This window comes from Ailuropoda melanoleuca, chromosome 12, assembly GCF_002007445.2.
Source record: "Ailuropoda melanoleuca isolate Jingjing chromosome 12, ASM200744v2, whole genome shotgun sequence".
Classification (NCBI taxonomy): Eukaryota; Metazoa; Chordata; class Mammalia; order Carnivora; family Ursidae; genus Ailuropoda; species Ailuropoda melanoleuca.
The window spans coordinates 17,957,945-17,978,051 of record NC_048229.1 but is presented as its reverse complement, the minus strand read 5'-3'; the positions used below and the strand labels follow the sequence as shown (position 1 = coordinate 17,978,051).

The 20,107-nt window shown below is 37.9% G+C and overlaps 1 protein-coding gene across 1 annotated transcript in view; it reads right to left on the bottom strand.

Moving 5' to 3' along the window:
* The window catches only part of LOC100467711 (solute carrier family 5 member 4), a 39,910-nt gene that overhangs the window by 4,416 nt on the left and 15,387 nt on the right, over positions 1–20,107 (bottom strand). Inside the window, exons 7-13 of the mRNA XM_034638771.1 lie at positions 15,572–15,652; positions 13,072–13,292; positions 9,879–10,014; positions 8,528–8,635; positions 6,232–6,382; positions 3,952–4,120; positions 2,591–2,806 (exon numbers count right to left, since the gene is read on the bottom strand). Of these exons, the coding sequence (XP_034494662.1) occupies positions 2,591–2,806; positions 3,952–4,120; positions 6,232–6,382; positions 8,528–8,635; positions 9,879–10,014; positions 13,072–13,292; positions 15,572–15,652 (1,082 nt within the window). The remainder of the gene's footprint in view (positions 1–2,590; positions 2,807–3,951; positions 4,121–6,231; positions 6,383–8,527; positions 8,636–9,878; positions 10,015–13,071; positions 13,293–15,571; positions 15,653–20,107) is intronic.

Below are 20,107 nucleotides of genomic sequence, written 5' to 3'. Positions count from 1 at the left end.
AACGGCACTGGAGGAGATAATGTTAAGTGAAATAAGTCAAGCAGAGAAAGACAAGTATCATATGATTTCTCTTATCTATGGACCATAAGAACTAGGATGATCGGTAGGGGAAGAAAGGGATAAAGAAAGGGGGGGGTAATCAGAGGGAGGAATGAAACATGAGAGACTATGGACTATGAGAAACAAACTGAGGGCCTCAGAGGGGAGAGGGGTGGGGGAATGGGGTAGACCAGTGATGGGTACTAAGGAGGGCACGTATTGCGTGATGTGCTGGGTGTTATACGCAACTAATGAATCATCGAACTTTACTTCGGAAACCGGCGATGTGCTGTATGGTGACTAACATAATATAATAAAAAATCATTAAAAAAAAACAATTTATGTCCTCACATATCCATTTCGCAACCAATCTCTGAACTTTTGTCAACTGTATCATTATTTTGAAACTGTTATAAGATTTATAGAATTTTAACTGTTTTCTGTAAATATGATTAATATTTCCATGCTTTATATGTTGATTAAAATTTGAAAATAAATAGCTATTTATGTTATTATGTAACTTTTTTCAGTGCCATAGATCCAAGACATGTGATTGGACACAATGAATAAATACCAGCTCTAGGTCATTCCAAGGAAGTTGTTCCAAGTGTCATATGGGTTTCAAAATAATAACCTATCATATGTTCGAAATCATGCTTCATTTTAACTGGCTTCATATTTGGTTCATGACTTTCTTGTACAGATTCACCAGAATTTGTAATTGGGTTTTCATTTGTTGTTGACACAGCGCAAACGTATGCTTCCACCTTACCACTGAGATTCCTAAATATAGCTTCATAAGATTCTCAATCTTAGCATTTCTTATACAATATCTACTTTCTTTGCTGGAACTCTTTTATTGGGGCTCCTTGAATTTTTAACTTGGACAAGGTAATTTGCAGTCTTGCCAAGCCAAAAAAATTATCATTCTGAGATTTCTTTCTGTTAGGTTAGGTCCACAGCACTACTCATGACTTTCTCTGGAATGACTATTGATTTTTATCAGTTGATTTTGAAAATTCAAACCGCAGAGTATATTTATGAAACATAAACATAAATTAGATGAATGGTTTCATTGATCCTTCAGACACATTTTTTCTAAAAATTAATAATAAATTATGGTTATTTTTATTGCCATAAAAGAGCTTAGTATTTACATTTCTTTGAAAACTGATATGGTTTTCAGTGTCTTTTTCACTCAACTCCCAATATTCAACATAAATATTTAGCTATGACTTCTGGTGACATGTCTTTAGTAAAGTAATTTGAACCATTCTGTATTTCAGATTTCCCCATCCCTAAATAACATTTACTACTTTCCAAAGAAATATACAAATAAATATTGCTTTGAAGATTGAGTGATTAATGCAAAATAAATAGAAGTTATATGTGCTAGTAATACATTCTTGCAATATTAGTATGTAAGCAACATATGCTTAGAAAATGGCTAATATTTGCCAATCCGCTATAGTGCCTCCCCCAGAGATACCTCTTACTGAGAGTTTCTGGTGTATGTGCTTTAAGACATCTTGCCTATGTTTAGAGGAACATATGTGTGTGTATTTTATTTTCAAAAAGTGGTATTACATAGGGGCGCCTGGGTGGCACAGCGGTTAAGCGTCTGCCTTCGGCTCAGGGCGTGATCCCGGCGTTATGGGATCGAGCCCCACATCAGGCTCCTCCGCTATGAGCCTGCTTCTTCCTCTCCCACTCCCCCTGCTTGTGTTCCCTCTCTCACTGGCTGTCTCTATGTCTGTCAAATAAATAAATAAAATCTTAAAAAAAAAGTGGTATTACATAATACAATGTATTTCTGCAAGCATTTTCCCCCCTTAATCATATGATGGACATTTAAAAAAGCAAGTAATAGAGCTCTTCAAGTTCTTGAACAGTTGCATAACATTCAGTGTACTATTGCGTATCCATTCCACTAGCAAGAGAAATTTGGGTTGTCTTCATTTTTTTCCTACCAGAAACCTTTGACAGAGAAAATCATTATACATGTATTTTTCCTGCTTGTGCAGGTATGTCTACACAATAAGCTCCTAGAAACGTGGTTGTTGCCTCACAAGGTATGAGAATTTTAATTGGTAAATACTGCCCAATTATCTTCCTACAAATTATAAAATTCATACATTCACCAACAGTTTTAGAGAGTGGACATTTCCCAACATCCTTACCAACCCTGGACATACTAATATTAAACCTTTTTGCCAATTTGAAAGGCATCTCATTGTTCTATTTTTCTTTTTCTTGCCACCTGGGACCATGTGGGTTTTTTTTTTTTTTAATCTGTGTCAGTGTTTGTGTGGTATATGAAATTCTACTCGCCACTAAACAGTACCAGCCCAGATGAGAGCTCTGTCGTGAAGTCCTTCCCAATCTCTCAGGCAACACTAATTACTCTCTTCCTGGTATCCTATGACAAAGATGAAGATTTACCTCCCGAATGCATCATGAAGTTTTTTGAAGTTGAAACCACTTCCCAATTCCCTGGAAGGCAAAGAACTCTTATTTTAAAATGAGCACATATCTACTACTCGTTACTCACATGTACATCAGGAATGGGTTTTGTTAGCAGGGAAATTCCCAGGATGACCAGTATGGAAACAAAAAAGAGAATGATGGCAAAGTACAGATAGTGCACTTCACAGATGATCTTGGGACAGTCACTGGTAGCCAAACAACTACTTGTCCCATAGACAAACTCTGCAATCATGCGAACGAGGCCAATCACAAGTCCAGTGACTAGACCCCAGAAGGCTCCCTGCAAAGGAAATAAAAATAAAATCAGAGTATTTAGAAAAGATGAGAAGCTCATTTGAGTGGATCCTAATTACCCTACCTGTTTTCTCCGCTGAGAATCAATAATGGCTAACCTTGAGCACAAACTCACTAGCGTAAGGAAAAGGTGCAAATACACATGTTCATTAGTGGGCTGCTGCTTTCTGTGATCCTGAGATTTCATTTCACCAGGACACTACTGTCTACTCTGACCCAAGTTTAAGTTTACCGTAAATTTTATTTTATATATAAATTTGAAAAATTGTGACTTATTTTATAGAATAAACAGAACTATGGCTCATGCTAAACAATTTGCAGAGTTGATATTAGGTAGTTTTGATAAGTCTGTTAAGCTTTTGACAACTAAAAGCATTTATGTTCTCTGAGAAGTTAGTGGGGTTGGAAATATGTGTCCCTTATTTCCCTGGTCAAGATGCTATGTTTAGGGAAACGGCAGTGCGTAGAGATTAAGAGTACGAGCTTTGGTTGGAGGAAGACCTAAGTCTGAATCTCAAGATCCCACTTACTAATATTAAGTAACATTTGAAAAGCACAGAATATACTAGATTTTCTGCACCTGTTCTTCATTTCAAAATTATAATAGAGCTGGCAACAATGAAGGGATTAAACGGATATGATCCATAATAATCAGTTACATATATCATAATAAAAGTTAACAAATTTTGAATTGTTACTAATGCAGTAGGTTCTCTTCTAAGCACTCCACATTTTTAAAAAAAAATCTCTTTTAATCCTCGCATCAATCCTATAAGGTAGGCACCATGATTATCTTCATTCTACGCAGAATAAAATGGGTTGCTTAAGATCACAATGATATAAAATGGTAGAGCCCGGATTGGGTCCTGTCAGTCTTACTCCAACACTTGTGTTATTCAGCATCGTGTCATGAATGTGTATAATATTTTGTAAGAAATATAAAGACTGTCCTGTAAGTGTGCCCTATACATGGACACGCTTCAGTGAGAATCAGGAATTGTAGCTGAATACAGTTAAAATTGAGATGGGCTTTGAGTTGTATAAACAGGGTGGAAAGAACGCATTTTTCTACCAGGGAAAGAAATAACTTTCTCACTCTAGCAGGGAAGAAGTTTTCTGATTCTTACTTACCTGTTCATTGACTCTTTTACAGAAGATGGCAAGCAGGAAGACAGCCGCAATCGGAGGCCCAAGGTAGCTAGAAACTGCTTCTATATAATGGAACAGTTGTCCATTTTGAGATACTTGAACTAATGGGACCCATAAAATGCTGATGACAGTTAATAGAATGATAAATAATCTGGGGAGAAAACAAAATGATTTAAATATTAAACAAAAGCATTATTGGTATTTTTATTGTGCTTTAGTTCTTGAATTCACTCTTGTGAACGTTCATTGATTCTCCAAATAAAATCAAACTCCTTGACCTCACATGAAGCCATGCCATGTTTAATGACCATTGGTTAGCAAAATGCCAATAAAGCAATTTCTTATCTGTAATTAGTAACATTAGCTTCAGCTATGAGATTAAACATCCATTCATAACAGTTCAAATGTCACGAACAAGTTAATAATTCTCTAATGCAATTTATGTAATCTATCAATTAGAAAAAAAAACCACCACACTATTTTTATGAGTAAGTAATTATCTGTATGATAAAGAAAGTGATTCGTATTTTGATCTTTTTTCCTGGCTTGAGGAAAACTAAGTCAGTTTGCACAGGTTAGAATTAAAATACCCTTTATTCCAGAATGCTCAGTGAGTTGGCCAGAAATGTTAATTTGTGTATGTTACTACTTGAGTACTTTGTCAGGTAGAGAAAATTGGGTAAAATATTGCTAAAAACATTTTATTCCTGGGGTCCAGGGAGAATGACTAATCCTAAACTCCACAGTATTCTGTGCTTATTGTATAAATAAACAAACATAATTTACTGGACCGTCATTACTTCTCTGTGCTCACCTGAAACAGAGAGGTGGGGGAAAAGTGGGGAACAAGCATTTGGGTAAGAGACTGAGGCACAAGTGTCTCACTGAAGCTTTGCAAAACTTCTGCAGCCTTGCAGTAATTAACTGTGATAAACCATGGAAAGTCTGAGCATGATTCCTAGATAATAAAGTTTAATAAACAAGTAATACCCACTATCTTTGTTCTCCTTGTTATCATCATCGGGAAGCAAAACCACATGCCTTCCTTGCTCTCTTATCTTCAGTTGTTTCCATCACACGTGGAAAGTTTTGTTGTGGCTGACATGGCCCTACATAATTTCACTTCTAGCTACCTTTTAGACCGTGGTTCTTATCATGCTTCATCATGTGCCAACCTCACCCCTGCTCTCCTTAAATACACCACCCACGTGACTGCTGTAAGAATTCAGCACTTACTGTCCCATCCCCACAGAGCCACTGGGTTCACTTCCACACTTCCCTCAGGGCTGTCCTCAAATGCCACCTTCACAGGGAGGACTCCCTGAACAACTGTCTTGAGGAGCCCCCATTTTAATCCTGCTTTAATTTTCTTCCTAGTACTTCTTGTCATTAGATATAGAATATATTTATTGTCTATCTTCCAAACGAAGGCATAAATTCTACAAAGCAGGAAATTATTTTTCACATATATGTCCTTTTTCCTATTTGTACTCTGGGATCTAGTAGGCATTTAATAAAAGAGAGAGCGAGAAAGAAAAATTCATTAATTAATTATGGAGACTTAAAAGGTGTTCATACCCAAGATCATATGCCTCTTAGTGGACTTCTGCTTGTTGGGCTTACTGAATTCGGGTCTAACACACTATCTACCACAGAAACACGGATGTCTTACTGTTATTCTTCTTCTATGGCATTTTTCCAGAACCAAGATCTGGATCAAGTGAGCCCTTGGAATTTTCCCTGCAAGGGCTTAATTTACTAAGCAATTGTTACTGTACTCAGCAAACCACGGTCTTTTACATAGGTGGTCAGTTTCTCCTGACACCGCATTTCTTCATGAAGGCTGTTGATAAACTACCCCGTAGTGTGGAGGACTTAATTTGTGACTTGCTTCATGAAATGTACATGGAAACTTCTAGAGAAATGTATTAGCCTATCAGAGTAGGTGGGAAATTTATACCCCATGAAAAGCACTAGAGTCATGGAGATGTAGTTGGAAGAGAGTGTGATGAGAGGAAGAAATAAGAGACAATCAGAGAGGCATTTGGAAGTCTGAAAAAGCAACCATTTCGTTTGAAAGGATGGACCCAAGTTTTGTATCTGGCAAGAGATAAAGTTGGATTAAACATCCTCTTAATGTCCCTTCCCCACTCTAGAATTCTATGATTAATTTCACTGAACCCAAGGATGAGAAGGCTCTAGTTGACTTTTATATCTGCACTTTTCCAGAGAAATTTTAGGCAGAAATCAGGATGTTCTCACCGTCCTGCTATAAGAAGCTCTTTCTCTGATGCCTGTTTCCTAATCTTGGTGTAGAGATCCATGGTAAAGAGGGTGCTGGCACTGTTGAAGATGGAGGTCAGGGAGCTCATGAGAGAGGCTAACATGACTGACAGCATCAGACCTCGCAGTCCTAGGACCAAACAAGAGTGCAAACCTTAGTTAGGAATTGGACTCCATGATTTATGAGGACCTTGCCAAACCAGAGTTGTTCAAAAGTGTTACCTGGAACATTTACTAACTGATGCGCCTGTCAACATGTATCATCATGTGGCATTTCCTGCATATTTCCTGGTGACTTGAGAATAATCCAGTACAGAATTTCAGTTATAAATATAAACTTAGAGATAATTTGCTGGAACTTAAATTTGGGAGAGAGGAAACAACAGTATTGTGCCATCTTTGTTTGGGGGAGAACCTCTTGGTTTCCTGAAGACTTAGGAAACTGGAGAGGGAAAAGCGTAGTAGGTAGTTCTGTTGAACTTTTTGGTGGGCAAAGCAAGTAGTTTTGAGGTATTATGGTCACTTCATCCTCCAGTTCTCTCTTCTTATTAGTAATGCCCCTGAAACTCCTAGGACAAGTTGGAATGAGGTGGATGGGTGATGTCATTTGTGGATCACGCTCCCTTCCTCCTGACAATGCTCATGTATGTCAGGAAGGAGAAAAATCACAGAAGTGTTAGCTGACTTGGTACAAGATCACCTGGTTGTTGCTGAGCCCCATATTCTGTTCTGTTTCTGACCAACATAGATCACCTTTTAGTATCCTAGTAATTTACTATTTTCACATGTGTAATTTATTTTCTATCTCATGAAACTAGAATGTGAGTTCCAAGATATAGGGGATTTTATGCCTATTTCAGCCTAAGCACCAGGGCAGTGTCTGGCACATAGTAGGCACTCAATAAATAGTTACAAATTAAGTAGATTGGGGTCTGTTATCTGGGTATAACTGGTCTAAAGAAAGCAGGATAAATAGTTAACTTCTAGTTTTCTGAGGTTATGTTTATTTCTATGCAACACTTTTAAAAAAGGTTTTTATTTTATTAAAAAAATTTTTAATATATTTTTTAATTTAATAAAAAAGATTTTATTTATTTATTTGAAAGAGAGAGAGAGAGTGAGTGACTGAGAGAGAGAGAGCAGACTCCCTGCTGATCCTTGGACTGCAAGATATATTGCCTTGGAAGACAATCTTGAATCCAAAGGAGTAAGGATTCTTCTAATAGGAATTATATCCGATTGATCTCTGTATTCCCCAGGCTCAGCACAGGGCTGGTAGTCTACGGAAAGTGCTCGAGAAATGTCTGATGAAGACAATTGAATTTTTTTTATAATAATTTTTTATTATTTTATGTCAGTCACCATACAGTATATCCTTAATTTTTGATGTAATGTCCCATGATTCATTATTTGCGTATAACACCCAGTGCACCATGCAATATGTGCCCTCCTGAGTACCCATCACCGGCCTATCCCAATGCCCCACTCCCCTCTCCTCTGAAGCCCTCAGTTTGTTTGATGAAGACAATTGAATTAATGGAAGTTAGGATTATTAAGGATTATACCATAATCATTCCTCATGGCCCATCTATAGACCAGGTCTCTGAGGCAGTCCCAGCATTAACATTTTTCTTTTTTTTTTTTTTTTTAGCTTTATTGAGGTATGATCAACAAATAACAATTGTATATAGTTAAGGTGTACAATGTGTTGTTTATATACCTGTACACTGTGATATGATTACCAAGATCAAGTTAATTAACATATCCATCCCCTCACATAGTTATGGTTTTCTTGTTTTGTGGTGAGAATACTTGAGATCTATTCTCTAAGCAAATTTGAAGCATACACTATTGTTAACTATAATCTCCCTGCTGTACATTAGTTCTCCAGAACTTATTCATCTTATAACTGAAAGTTTGTACACCATTTCCCCCACCCCTCAGCCCTGCCAATCACCATTCTACTCTATTGTATGAGTTCCAATTTTTTAGATTCTACATATAAGTGACATTATGCGGTAATTTGTCTTTCTGTATCTGGCTTGTCTCACTTAGCATAATGTCCTCTAGGTCCATCCATGTTGTTGCACATGGCAGGTTTTCATTTTAAAGGCTGAGTAATATTCCATTATCTATATCTATAATTATCTATCTATCTATCTGTCATCTATCATTTATCTATCTATCATCTATCTAATCTATCATCTATCTTTCTATCTATCTATCATCTGTCATTACATTTTCTCCATTCATTTGAGCATGGACATTTTCTTACCCTGAGGCATCAGTTCCAGCACCATCGTTGGGTAGGCGTAGTTAGTGCAGCCAACTTCAATGCCACAGTGTTTCACACATTCAGAAGGTACAACACAGGCCACCTTCTCTGAGGAGGGATTCAGATAGGTAGATTCAGTGAGTGGGGCCCAAACAGGTAAGATCTACAACCATTGGACTTAGAGACAAGTTGTACATCGTGGGTGAGAGGAAAAACATTTGCTGGGAAACTGGAGATTCAACTTTGAACTCAATACCATAGACCTGGTCCCTCTTTGCCCAGAATATGACTCCCCAAATGTCTCATACCTGAGATCCCCTTGCACTGACCTAAGGGGCAGCGCTCCTCTTTGGGATGTGGCCCAGCTAGAGCATTAGAATAAACAGGGGGAGCTGATTCCATCCTCCAGAAAAGCTGCAAGAGCATAAATCCCCCCAGAGGCACAGAACTCCAGTGATTAAAAAAAAAAAAACCCACAATACCCAGGAAGTTAGGTCTATGTCCAGTCATTTAGCCCAGTGTTTTCCACCTGAATCTAAGAAGACATGTCACTTGTGGTTGTTATCGGGGTGACTGCTCATGTGGGGTAAGGTCTCCCTTCACTGTGGTAGTTTTACAATAGCTTGGCAATTTTTTTGCTTAATATATGACAACAGATAGCAAAAATGGATTTTAAAAAATCTCCCAGAATACTAACACTATAACACATAAGTTTCTTTTAGTTTTTTTATTCTTTTTAAAGAAGATTTTATTTATTTATTTGAGAAAGAAAGAGAGTGAAAGAGAGAGAAGACATGAGAGGGGGGAGGGTCAGAGGGAGAAGCAGACTTTCCACTGAGCAAGGAGCCTGATGTGGGGCTCAAACCTGGGGCTCTGGGATTATGACCTAAGCCAAAGGCAGATGCTTAACTGACCGAGCCACCCAGGCACCCCTTAGTTGTTTTTTTTTTTAATTCTTTCCTAATCTTTTTCCACAGAGAAATGTCTTCTTTTGCAAAACTATGGTAATTGTTGAGATCATATTTTGTAGTTTGCTTTTTATACTTAAACATAATAACTTCAGCATTTTACAAAGTTTTGAGAAAGTCTTTGGTCTCTTGTGTGTAATTTTCCATAAAGGGCGTATGCGATAATTTCTTTGTCCATTCCCTACTAGTTGGATATATAGGTGTCAAATATGCCAAATTTTCCTGTTTCTGAGCCCCTGCAAAAACTGTTCTCTCTACCTGGAATTGTGTTTTTACTTCCATTCATAATGGATTTTCTATCTTACCAAGGTTTTAATACCTCTTAAAACCACTACTCAGAATTCAAGCATAAGAGAAAGAGGATTTGTGAATCAATGACTCGCCTGTGTACAGGATGCGGCTGACCATTCCTGGCATCACCATGAGGAACATGGGCAGCAGCTTCAAGTACCCACACAGGATACAGGCGGCCTTCACATGAGACATGTTCTTACCTGAGAGGCAGCGTTGCACAATGACCTGCCAGGAAAACGTGACAGAGTCATCAAGATCAGAGGATGGCTTCAAAGAAAGTAAGTGCTTCTTTTCAGGCATTAATGTTACAATAAGATATGGGATCATAAATATGGAAAATAATGGGCTCCAGAGTAAAATCAGAACTCGAATCTCTTCTTATATGAGTATTTGGCTCTGAGTATTTGGCTCTGTGAGATGCAGGTTTCTCATCTCTAAGAGGGTTATCTTCAATTGAACACAATAAAAAAATAAATACAAAGGGAAAAAATGGAAAAAAGAATTAATGGTAACTTTAACTTTTGAGAAGGCTATGAACTGGTCAATCGAAATGTCAATAATTACTAACTTCTAGAAGTATTTGTAAACTTGTGATTACATCACACTTCCACATTTTATATGCAGTTAATGAGTCGTTGAACACTACATCAAAAACTAATGATGTACTATGTGTTGGTAATTGAACATAGTAAAAAACTTGTAATAAAAAATAAATAAAAGGGTTATCTCTTGCAGGACATTTCTGAATATTTGGTTTAATGTTTGTAAGACTCTTGGTACATAAAAGTCAATACACATCACTACTATTAAAATGTTTACAGCTCCCAGGCTGCATTGCAACAATGGCCATGTGCTCTTCCAAGTACAAAGCTGTCACTACTGAACTTTGCCACAAGTTGTGTGTTTCAGTTGTGGTTTTTGTGTTGTAGGCACCAAATAAGCCATATAATCATCAGTATCTCTCTACTGTTAGGGAAGAATTGCCCCCTTGGGAAGTCAAACTCATTGTCATAGAAACATCAGAGTCAGCAGCCATCAGAAGAGAACCTGAGACATTTGCTTTTACATTTCTTCAGAATATTCTAAGGACCTCATTGACTTATGAACCAAATATAGTGGTCCCGGGAAATTCAATGCATATAATTTCACGATTTCCACTTAAGTTGTGCAATCTCTTAACTAAGAATTTTCTTTTTTTTATAAAATTTTTTATTATGTTAGTCACCATACAGTACATCCTTAGTTTTTGATGTAAAGTTCCATGATTCATTATTTGCGTATAACACCCAGTGCACCATTCAATATGTGCCCTCATTAATACCCATCACTGGCCTATCCCAATCCCCCACCCCCTCCCCCTGAAGCCCTCAGTTTGTTTCCCAGAGTCCATAGTCTCTCGTGGTTCATTTCCCCTTCTGTTTACCCCCACTTCATTCTAGTAAAGCAGGATTTCTACCCATAATGCCATAACTACTTGACATTTTTCTTCTCAAGGAATGTCAGAAATAGAGATGGCTTTTTATGCTTCATTCTCTTTGGAGAAACAAATCTATTAGGGATAGCAACAATGTCTCTCAGTGCTGAGGGAGCAGGTGCCATATTTAGAGGGCTTGAAACAGAAAGTTGAGGGACAAATACAAATTACAGGTGAGGAGGGGAGGCCTGTCAGCAGATAAGCAGGGTCAGGTATCAAATCTAAAGGTGAATGTAAGGCCACTTACAGGATATAGGTCAGGTGGTCAGAGGCAAAATGTAAATAATAAAGATGGTTGCAGAAATCAATGAAAAGATGCACTCTTTGGTAGATATGTTGAGAAAATCAGTTTATTATATAGAGAAAAAGAAAACTGATCCTTCACTGACACGACAAGTGACCACTGGTCCAAGATGGGTTAAAATTGTGAAATTATATGTTTGAGTTGAGAGAGACTATGGAGGGTGAAGAAAACTTCAAAACTTCAAAACAAAAACAAACTCGAATGCTACAAAAAGGAACATCCAGAAAACAAAAAAATAAGATCTTGAGAGTTATAAATACAAAGGCAGAAAATCAGAGGATGATATTGAGGAAATCTAGAAAATAGAGCAAAAAGACCGAGATGAAAGAAGAGGACTGAAAGATAAGAACACTAGAAAACCAGTTGAGGAAGACCAACACCAAAAAAGGGAAGGTCTCTAAAGGAAAACAAAATGCAAGCAATCAAAGATCGAATCCCTCCAATTCATTCAAGACATCCATTACCAGATTAAAGTGGTTCACTATGGCCCATCACAATGGACAAAAACAGATCCGCACATAATAGTACATTGTGAAATTTCAGAACACTGAGGACAAAGAAAAGACAAACTTCCATAGAAAAGACAGGTTACATCCAAAAGTTCAAGAATAACTTCAGGCCTCTCACCAGAAATGGCGGAAGTCAGAAGATAATGAATTTATGTCTTTGGGAAAATTATTTCCAACTTAGAAATGTGTACATGCCAGAGGATCAATTTAGGAAAAGCTGAAGTGAAGACATTTTCAAACATGAAGACAAATCCACAATATATTTATCTCCTGTTTTTCTCAGGAACTTACTGGAGAATTCAATTATTGGAAAATAATATAAAAATCCCAAAATTGGAAAACCAAAAGGGAGCAATACAAGCATTTATTTAAATCATCTGGGGATCAAATTTACGAACAAATTCTGATTCAATGGGTCTGGGTAGCATTCGAGAGCATTTATTTCTAATGAGCTCCAAGGTGGTGACATCCACTCCAACGGTTTACCAACCATGCACTGAGTACAAGGATTTATTTTTTTATTTTTTATTTTTTAAAAGATTTTATTTATCTATTTGACAGAGAGAGAGACAGCCAGCGAGAGAGGGAACACAAGGAGGGGGAGTGGGAGAGGAAGAAGCAGGCTCCCAGCGGTGCATGGAGCCCATTGTGGGGCTCGATCCCAGCACCCTGGGATCACGCCCTCAGCCGAAGGCAGACGCTTAATGACTGAGCCACCCAGGTGCCCCAGAGTACAAGGATTTAGAGAAGAGAAATACAAACCAAAATACTTAACTGAAGGAACCAAAAATGTTTCCTTTTGAAAGACAAGAAATAGAATAGAGAGCAGGACGACAGACATCTATTTTTCATAACAAGCCTTGTAGAAGTGTTTGACTGTTGAAACGATGTGTGTGTACGTGTGTGTATGTGTGTACAAAATAGAAACTAGATGCTTTTCTATGAGAAGAGAAAGAGCAACATAAACGTATTTATACACCACACACATACTTTACCTGATCTGTGCACCAGTACCACAGAGCTACTATGGTCATTCCCAATATTGTTCCTGGCCACGGAAGATCCCCGGTGACAGCATCTCGGAAAATGTGGAAGGAGTCAGCCTGAGGAGTGTAGCACTTGGAGCTGATTGTCAGGTTGTCCCCCTCAACTATGGTTGGGATGGCACTCAGGTACTTTTCCGTAAAACTCTCATAGCCTCCCACTTCAGTGAATGCTGCAAAGGTATTGGATAACATGAGATGTTTCACAGAAACCTAAGACACCTGGTGTTCGTAATTACTTCTTCGTGGTGGAGGTATCCAAGCATCTCCAGTCAGCCTGGTCAAATCCTCAGTGTTCTCAGAGGATCCATGTCTTTCTAGTACCTTCACTGGCATTGGCGATGTTATCATGCTTTCACAATGTAGGCAAACCAATCACCCTTTAACCTTTCTTCTTATGTTGCTCTTGAAAATTTTTATTTAACGTCTAGTCTTATGGTAAAAATAAAACTGTTATCCAACAGACTGATATTGATGTCTCACAGAAATAAACCTTAAGGTGAGGTAACAGAGTGAGACTAACAGAATAAGCCATCAGAAAGCCCCAACTCCTCTGAAAGGACCAGAAGCAATGGTCTCTCTTCCTGATGCAAAGCCTGGCTATTCTGACCTTACGCACAGTCCGGATTTCTGATGTAATACTGTATTCTACTCATGCTAGAATAAAAAAATGAGAAGATAAGGAACAGAAATTGGAGGCAGCAGATTATGTGCGGTGAGGTGAAATGGTGAGACTCAGCCCCCTGGGGGTCTGGAAAGGCAAGAGAAGTGTAGAAAAGAACCATAATGGGTAGAAACCCTAGAAAGAAGAAGGATGAGGCCAGGTATCTGGGCCCACTTAGTATAAGTTCAAACAGAGCGAAATTCATCAGAGCATCATATGTCCTTAGAGTTGAGGTTGATATTAATTTACTTCTTCATTCCTTATTTCATTTAGCATCAAAATGTTTGTAGGTGCCAAACATCGTGCTGCAAGATTATGTGCAAAATGAGTGTGCAAGACAGGAACGCAATCCAATGGAGGATACAGACCATAAAAGGAAACTGTTCTGCTAAGGGGAATATGGTTTGTAACAGCAATACATGAAAGATGTTAGGAGATGAGAGAGTCCCCCCTCTTCATCCTGAGGGTGGGAGAAGGTGATTCCAGGGGTGCATCACCAAAGCTAGACACCAAAGAACCATAAGTAAGATTAGCATAGAAGTTTGCCAAATAGAAAGTTTACCAGCAATTGGGTAGTTGTCTCTGGAGCTGTTCTGTACAGAACTTTCTGCAGTGATAGAACTATTCTATATCTGTGCTGTCCAATATGAAAACTACTAGCCATATATTGAGCACTCGAAATATGGCTAGGCAAATGAGAAAATGAATTCTAAATTTTGATTCAAATTTAAATGGCCACACGTGACTAACAGCATCCATGTTGTGTCAAAATCACCAACTCTGTTTGTGGATTTGTTGTCTTTGCCGTTTTATCAGTGTTTGCTTCACATTATCTTCAAGCTCTGTAATTAGGTGCATGCATATTCAGACTTGTATTTAGTGTGGTTTGAGTGAGTTGAACATGGAGGCTGTAGGATGGGAGGGATGAGAAGACATTTTCATCTTATATCCTTTTAACTATGTGCATGGATTTACTGTGCAAAGATAAACAGATGCCATAACGAAAGAAAACAAAAGTAGTCAAGCTGTAAATTAAATTCATTAATAGTGCTTGTTGCATGACTTGAGAATGAACTGACACTAAATAAGTGAGAGTCATAAAGGAAAATCCAACCTGTGCTTGTATATTCCAACAACAGAGGGAGTGACACACTAATAATTTCCATCTGAAACAGTCATAATGAAGCTAATAGTTATCGTTATCTTAAACCATTTTTAATATTTAATCTTTCATTTTATGAAGGTTCTATATAAATGTTTTCTGTGCATTGAATCCAATGCATCAACATTTTTGCAAAACTATCAACTCAGTGACACTGATTTTGTCGATTCCAAACACAAATATACAAAGATTAAACCCGAGCAATAATTTTTTAAAGAAAGTAAAGTTTTTCCCTTTAATTTCCTCATGCTGATATAGCACAGCAAGAAAGAAGTTAGGCAGGGGCGCCTGGGTGGCACAGCGGTTAAGCGTCTGCCTTCGGCTCAGGGCATGATCCCGGCGTTGTGGGATCGAGCCACATCAGGCTCCTCCGCTATGAGCCTGCTTCTTCCTCTCCCACTCCCCCTGCTTGGTGTTCCCTCTCTCGCTGGCTGTCTCTATCTCTGTCAAATAAATAAATAAAATCTTTAAAAAAAAAAAAGAAAGAAAGAAGTTAGGCAGATGTTTCAATGATGTAAATTACATAAATGGTTGAGAAGTGTGATGGTGTAGAATGGGGAGGCAGCAGTAAAGGGCAGTCTCATGATTTCTAGTCCTAGGGCACTGCACCAGCTGTCATCACTTACCATACCCCATGAGAATAAAAGAACCTATCAGCATGATGATGGTTTGGAGGGTGTCTGTATAGATAACTGAGGCCAAGCCCCCTGTGGAGAGAAGGGAAAGAATCAGGACATTTTATCCTTGTATGCTCATCTCTCTGCATTCACCTTTATGTTCTCCTCAAACCAAACCCTAGAAACTCAGCAGAGAACATATGAAAAGCTCTTGACTGGGCCACAAGCTTCTCTTGGTATCACCATCTACTTAGTACTTATGTGTCTCATTGACCCTTCTGTCTCCCTTGCCTGGCCTTAACTCAAAGTTTCTATGAATTATAATGGAATTCCACCCTCATGTGAGTTTCTGAATGTTTAATAGTAGAAAAAGCAAAACTTTTATTTTCTTGAAAGTTCCCCTTAACAATCCTTTAATTCACTTCATTTAGCTTAGTATACTGGTTCTCAAAATTTGGGCACAGCCATTTTGCTCTAGTGTTGGAACATATCATTGGTTCACAAGTTGAATGCCAGATACAGTCACTGACTTGCGTTTTGCTTCTGCGTTGTACAAACAACAACTTCTTTTTCAACTCTAGACTTGCTAGACTCTTAGTGAACGAGCTATTTCCTTATGATAGTGTCATGGGAAAACAAGACTGAAACTGTAAAGAGAAGACTCAAGTCTTCACCTTTCACTTATTTCTGAAAGAAATGCTAAATATATGAAAATGGCTCTGGAGCTAACTCGACTGATCCAGCTGCTATTTTTCTCTGTTTTTTACGACTGAGCTGGTATAGTTTCATTTCCATAAGTTAGTAGGGGTTGGACTCTAGGGGAAAGGATGTGGCCTGTGGGGGCCTGCTTGGACTGTTGCCACATACTTTTTCCCTGCAACGAACCCACTGCTCCAGTTCTCCTCTCCTGATTCTGCCATTCAGAACCCAGGTATCTTGTACTCATTTGCACCCTGCCTTGGATTTGCCAGTCTCATGTCTGAGCTGCTATTTCATTTTGACTTTCCATGGGTATGGTATGCTGGATTCCAAACGCCAGTCTAGGTACTGAGCACATAGCTGAGTGAAATCAGCATTTCCCTACTTCACCTACTACATGATTATCTTCAGTCAAGGTACTCACACCTAATACTGTAGTTTTTTTTTTTTTCAGGGGGGGGAATGTTCTGAATGTGCAGTCAAACGCATCCTTCCTCAATTTCATAATTAATTAAACATTTTATACTCTATGGTGACATAATAAAGAATTATTATAAAAAATAAAAATTTAAAAATAAAAATTTTAATTCCAATATAGTTAACATAGAGAGTTATATTAGTTTCAGTTGTACGATATACTGATTCCATAGTTCCACACATCACCCAGTGCTCATCACAGCAAGGGCCTTACGCCTCCTCACCTATTTCACCATTCCCCCAATCTACCGCCCCTCTGGTAACCATCGCTTTGTTCTCTACAGTGAAGAGGCTGTTTCTTGGTCTCTCTCTCTCTTCTTTTCCTTTGCTCTGTTTTGTTTCTTAAATTCCACATGAGTGAAATAATACGGTATTTGTCTTTCTCTGGCTGACTTATTTTGCTTAGCATTACACCCCATAGCTCCATTCACCTTGTTGCAAATGGCAAGAATTCATTCTTTTTTTTGGCTGAATAATATCCCATTATATATATGTATATATAATGGAATGTTTTTTATATATCTATAAATATATATGTAGATATATAGATATATATCATATCTCTATCCATTCATCTATTGATGGACACTTGGGCTACTTAAAATATTTGGCTGTCGTAAATAAAGCTGGTATAAACATAGGGGTTCATATATCCCTCTGAATTCGTGTTTTGTATTTTTGGATAAATACCCAGTAGAATGATTACCGGATCATAGGGTAGTTCTATTTTTAACTTTTTGAGGAACCTCCATACTGTTTCCTTTGCTGTGAAAAATATTTTATCCTGATGAAGTCCCAACATCAGGACTTGTTGTTTCCCTTTCTTCTGGAAACGTGTCTAGCATGAGGTTGCTGTGGCCTAGGACAAAGAGGTCGCTGCCTGTGTCTCCTCTAGGATTTTGGTTTCCTGTCTCACATTTAGGTCTTTCATTCATTTTGAATGTATTTTGTGTCGGTGTAATAAAGTGGTCCAGTTTCATTCTTCTGCATGTGGCTGTTCAGTCTTCCCAACACCATTTGTTGAAGAGACTGTCTTTTTTCCATTGGATATTCTTTCCTGCTTTGTCGAAGTTTAGTTGACCATAGAATTGAGGGTCTATTTCTGGGTTCTCTATTCTGTTCCATTGATCTATGTGTCTGTTTTTGTGCTAGTACCATACTGTCTTGATGATTGCAGCTTTGTAATACAGCTTGAAACCTGGAATTGTGATGCCTCCAACTTTGGTTTTCTTTTTCAACATCATTTTGGCTATTGGGTTTTGTTTTTTTTTTTCTGGTTTCATACAAATTTTGGAATTGTTTGTTCCAGTTCTGTGAAAAATGCTGGCGGTATTTTGATAGGGATTGCATTGAATACGTAGAGTGCTTTGGCTAGCAAAGACATTTTAACAACGATTGCTCTCCTAATCCAACAGCATGAAAGTTTTTCCATTTCTTTGTGTCTTCCTCAATTTCTTTCCTAAGTGTTCTATACAACTTCTGTGTATTGACCTTTATATCCTGAGACTTGGCTGAATTCCTGCATCAGTGCTAGCAATTTTTGTTGGAGACATTTGGGTTTTCTACATAGAGTATCATGTCACCTGCAAAGAGCTCACGTTTGACTTCTCATTTGCCAGTTTGGATGCCTTTTATTTTGTTTGTTGTCTTATTGCTGAGGCTAAGACTCCCAGTACTATGTTGAACAACAGTGGTGAGAGGGGACAACCCTGTGGTGTTCCTGACCTGAGGGGAAAAGATTTCAGTTTTTCCCCATTGTGGATGATATTCGCTTTGGGTCTTTCATATATGGCCTTTATGATGTTGAGGTATGTTCCCTCTCTCCCTACATTGTGGAGGGTTTTTATCAAGAAAGGATGCTGTGTTTTGTCAAATGCTTTTTCTGCATCTATTGAGAGGATCATATGTTTTTATTAACGTGGTCGATCAGATTTGCAAATATTGAAACACCTCTGCCCAGGAATAAATCCCACTTGATCATGGTGAATAATTCTTTTTAGTGTACTGTTGAATTTGATTTGCTAGTATCTTGTTGAGAATTTTTGTGTCCATGTTCACCAGGGATATTGGCCTATAATTCTCCCTTTTAGTGGGGTCTGTGTCTGGTTTTGGAATCAAGGTAGTGCTGGCCTCGTAGAATGAGTTTGGAACTTTTCCTTCCATAAGTATTTTTGGGGAACAATTTGAGAAGAATAGGTATTAACTCCTCTTTAAATGTCTGGTAGAATTCCCCTGGGAAGCCATCTGGCCCTGGACTTTTGTTTATTAGGAGATGTTTGATTACTGATTCAATTTCTTTGCTGGTTATGGGTCTGTTCAAATTTTCTATTTCTTCCTCTTTCAGTTTGGATAGTTTGTATGTTTCTAGGAATTTGTCCATTTCTTCCTGGTTGCCCAGTTTGTTAGCCAAAAATTTTTCATAGTATTCTTTTTAATTGCTTGCATTTCCTTGGTGCTGGTTGTGAGCTCTCCTCTTTCATTCATGATTTTATCTGTTTGGGTCCTTTCTCTTTTCTTTTTGATAAGTCTGGGTAAGAGTTTATCAATTTTATTAATTCTTTTGAAGAACCAGCTCTTAGTTTCATCTATCTGTTCTACTGTTCTGTTTTGGTTTGGGTTTTTTTGTTTGTTTGTTTATTCGTTCCCTTCTTCTGCTGGCTTTAGGCTTTATTTGCTGTTCCTTTTCCAGCTCCTTTAGGTGTAAGGTTAGGTTGTATATGTGAGACTTTTCTTGCTTCTTGATGTAGGCCTGTATTGCAATATGCTTCCCAGTTAGGACTGCTTTTGCTGCTTTCCAAAGGTTTTGGACAGTCATGTTTTCATTTTCGTTTCCCTTCATGTATTTTTAAAATTTCTTCTTTATTTTACTGGTTAATGCATTCATTCTTTAGCGATGTTCTTTAACCTCCATGTACTTGAGGTCTTTCCAAATTTTTTCTTATGATTACTTCGTTTCATAGCACTGTGGTCTGAAAATATGCATGGTATAATCTCAATCTTTTTGTACTTGTTGAGGGCTGATTTTGACCCATTATGTGATCTATTGTGGAGAATGTCCCATGTGTACTCGAAAAGAATGTGTATTCTGCTGCTTTAGGATGACATGTCCTGAATATATCTGTTAAGTCCATCTGGTCCAGTGTGTCATTCAAAGCCACTTTCCTTATTGATTTTCTGCATAGATGATCTGTCCATTGCTGTCAGTGGGGTGTTAAAGTCCCCTACTATTATTGTATTATTATCGACGAGTTTCTTTATGTTTATTATTAATTGATTTATATATTTGTGTGCTCCTAAGTTGGCATAAATATTTTAAATTGTTAGATCTTCTTGATGGATAGACGTCTTAATTATGATATGATGTCCTCC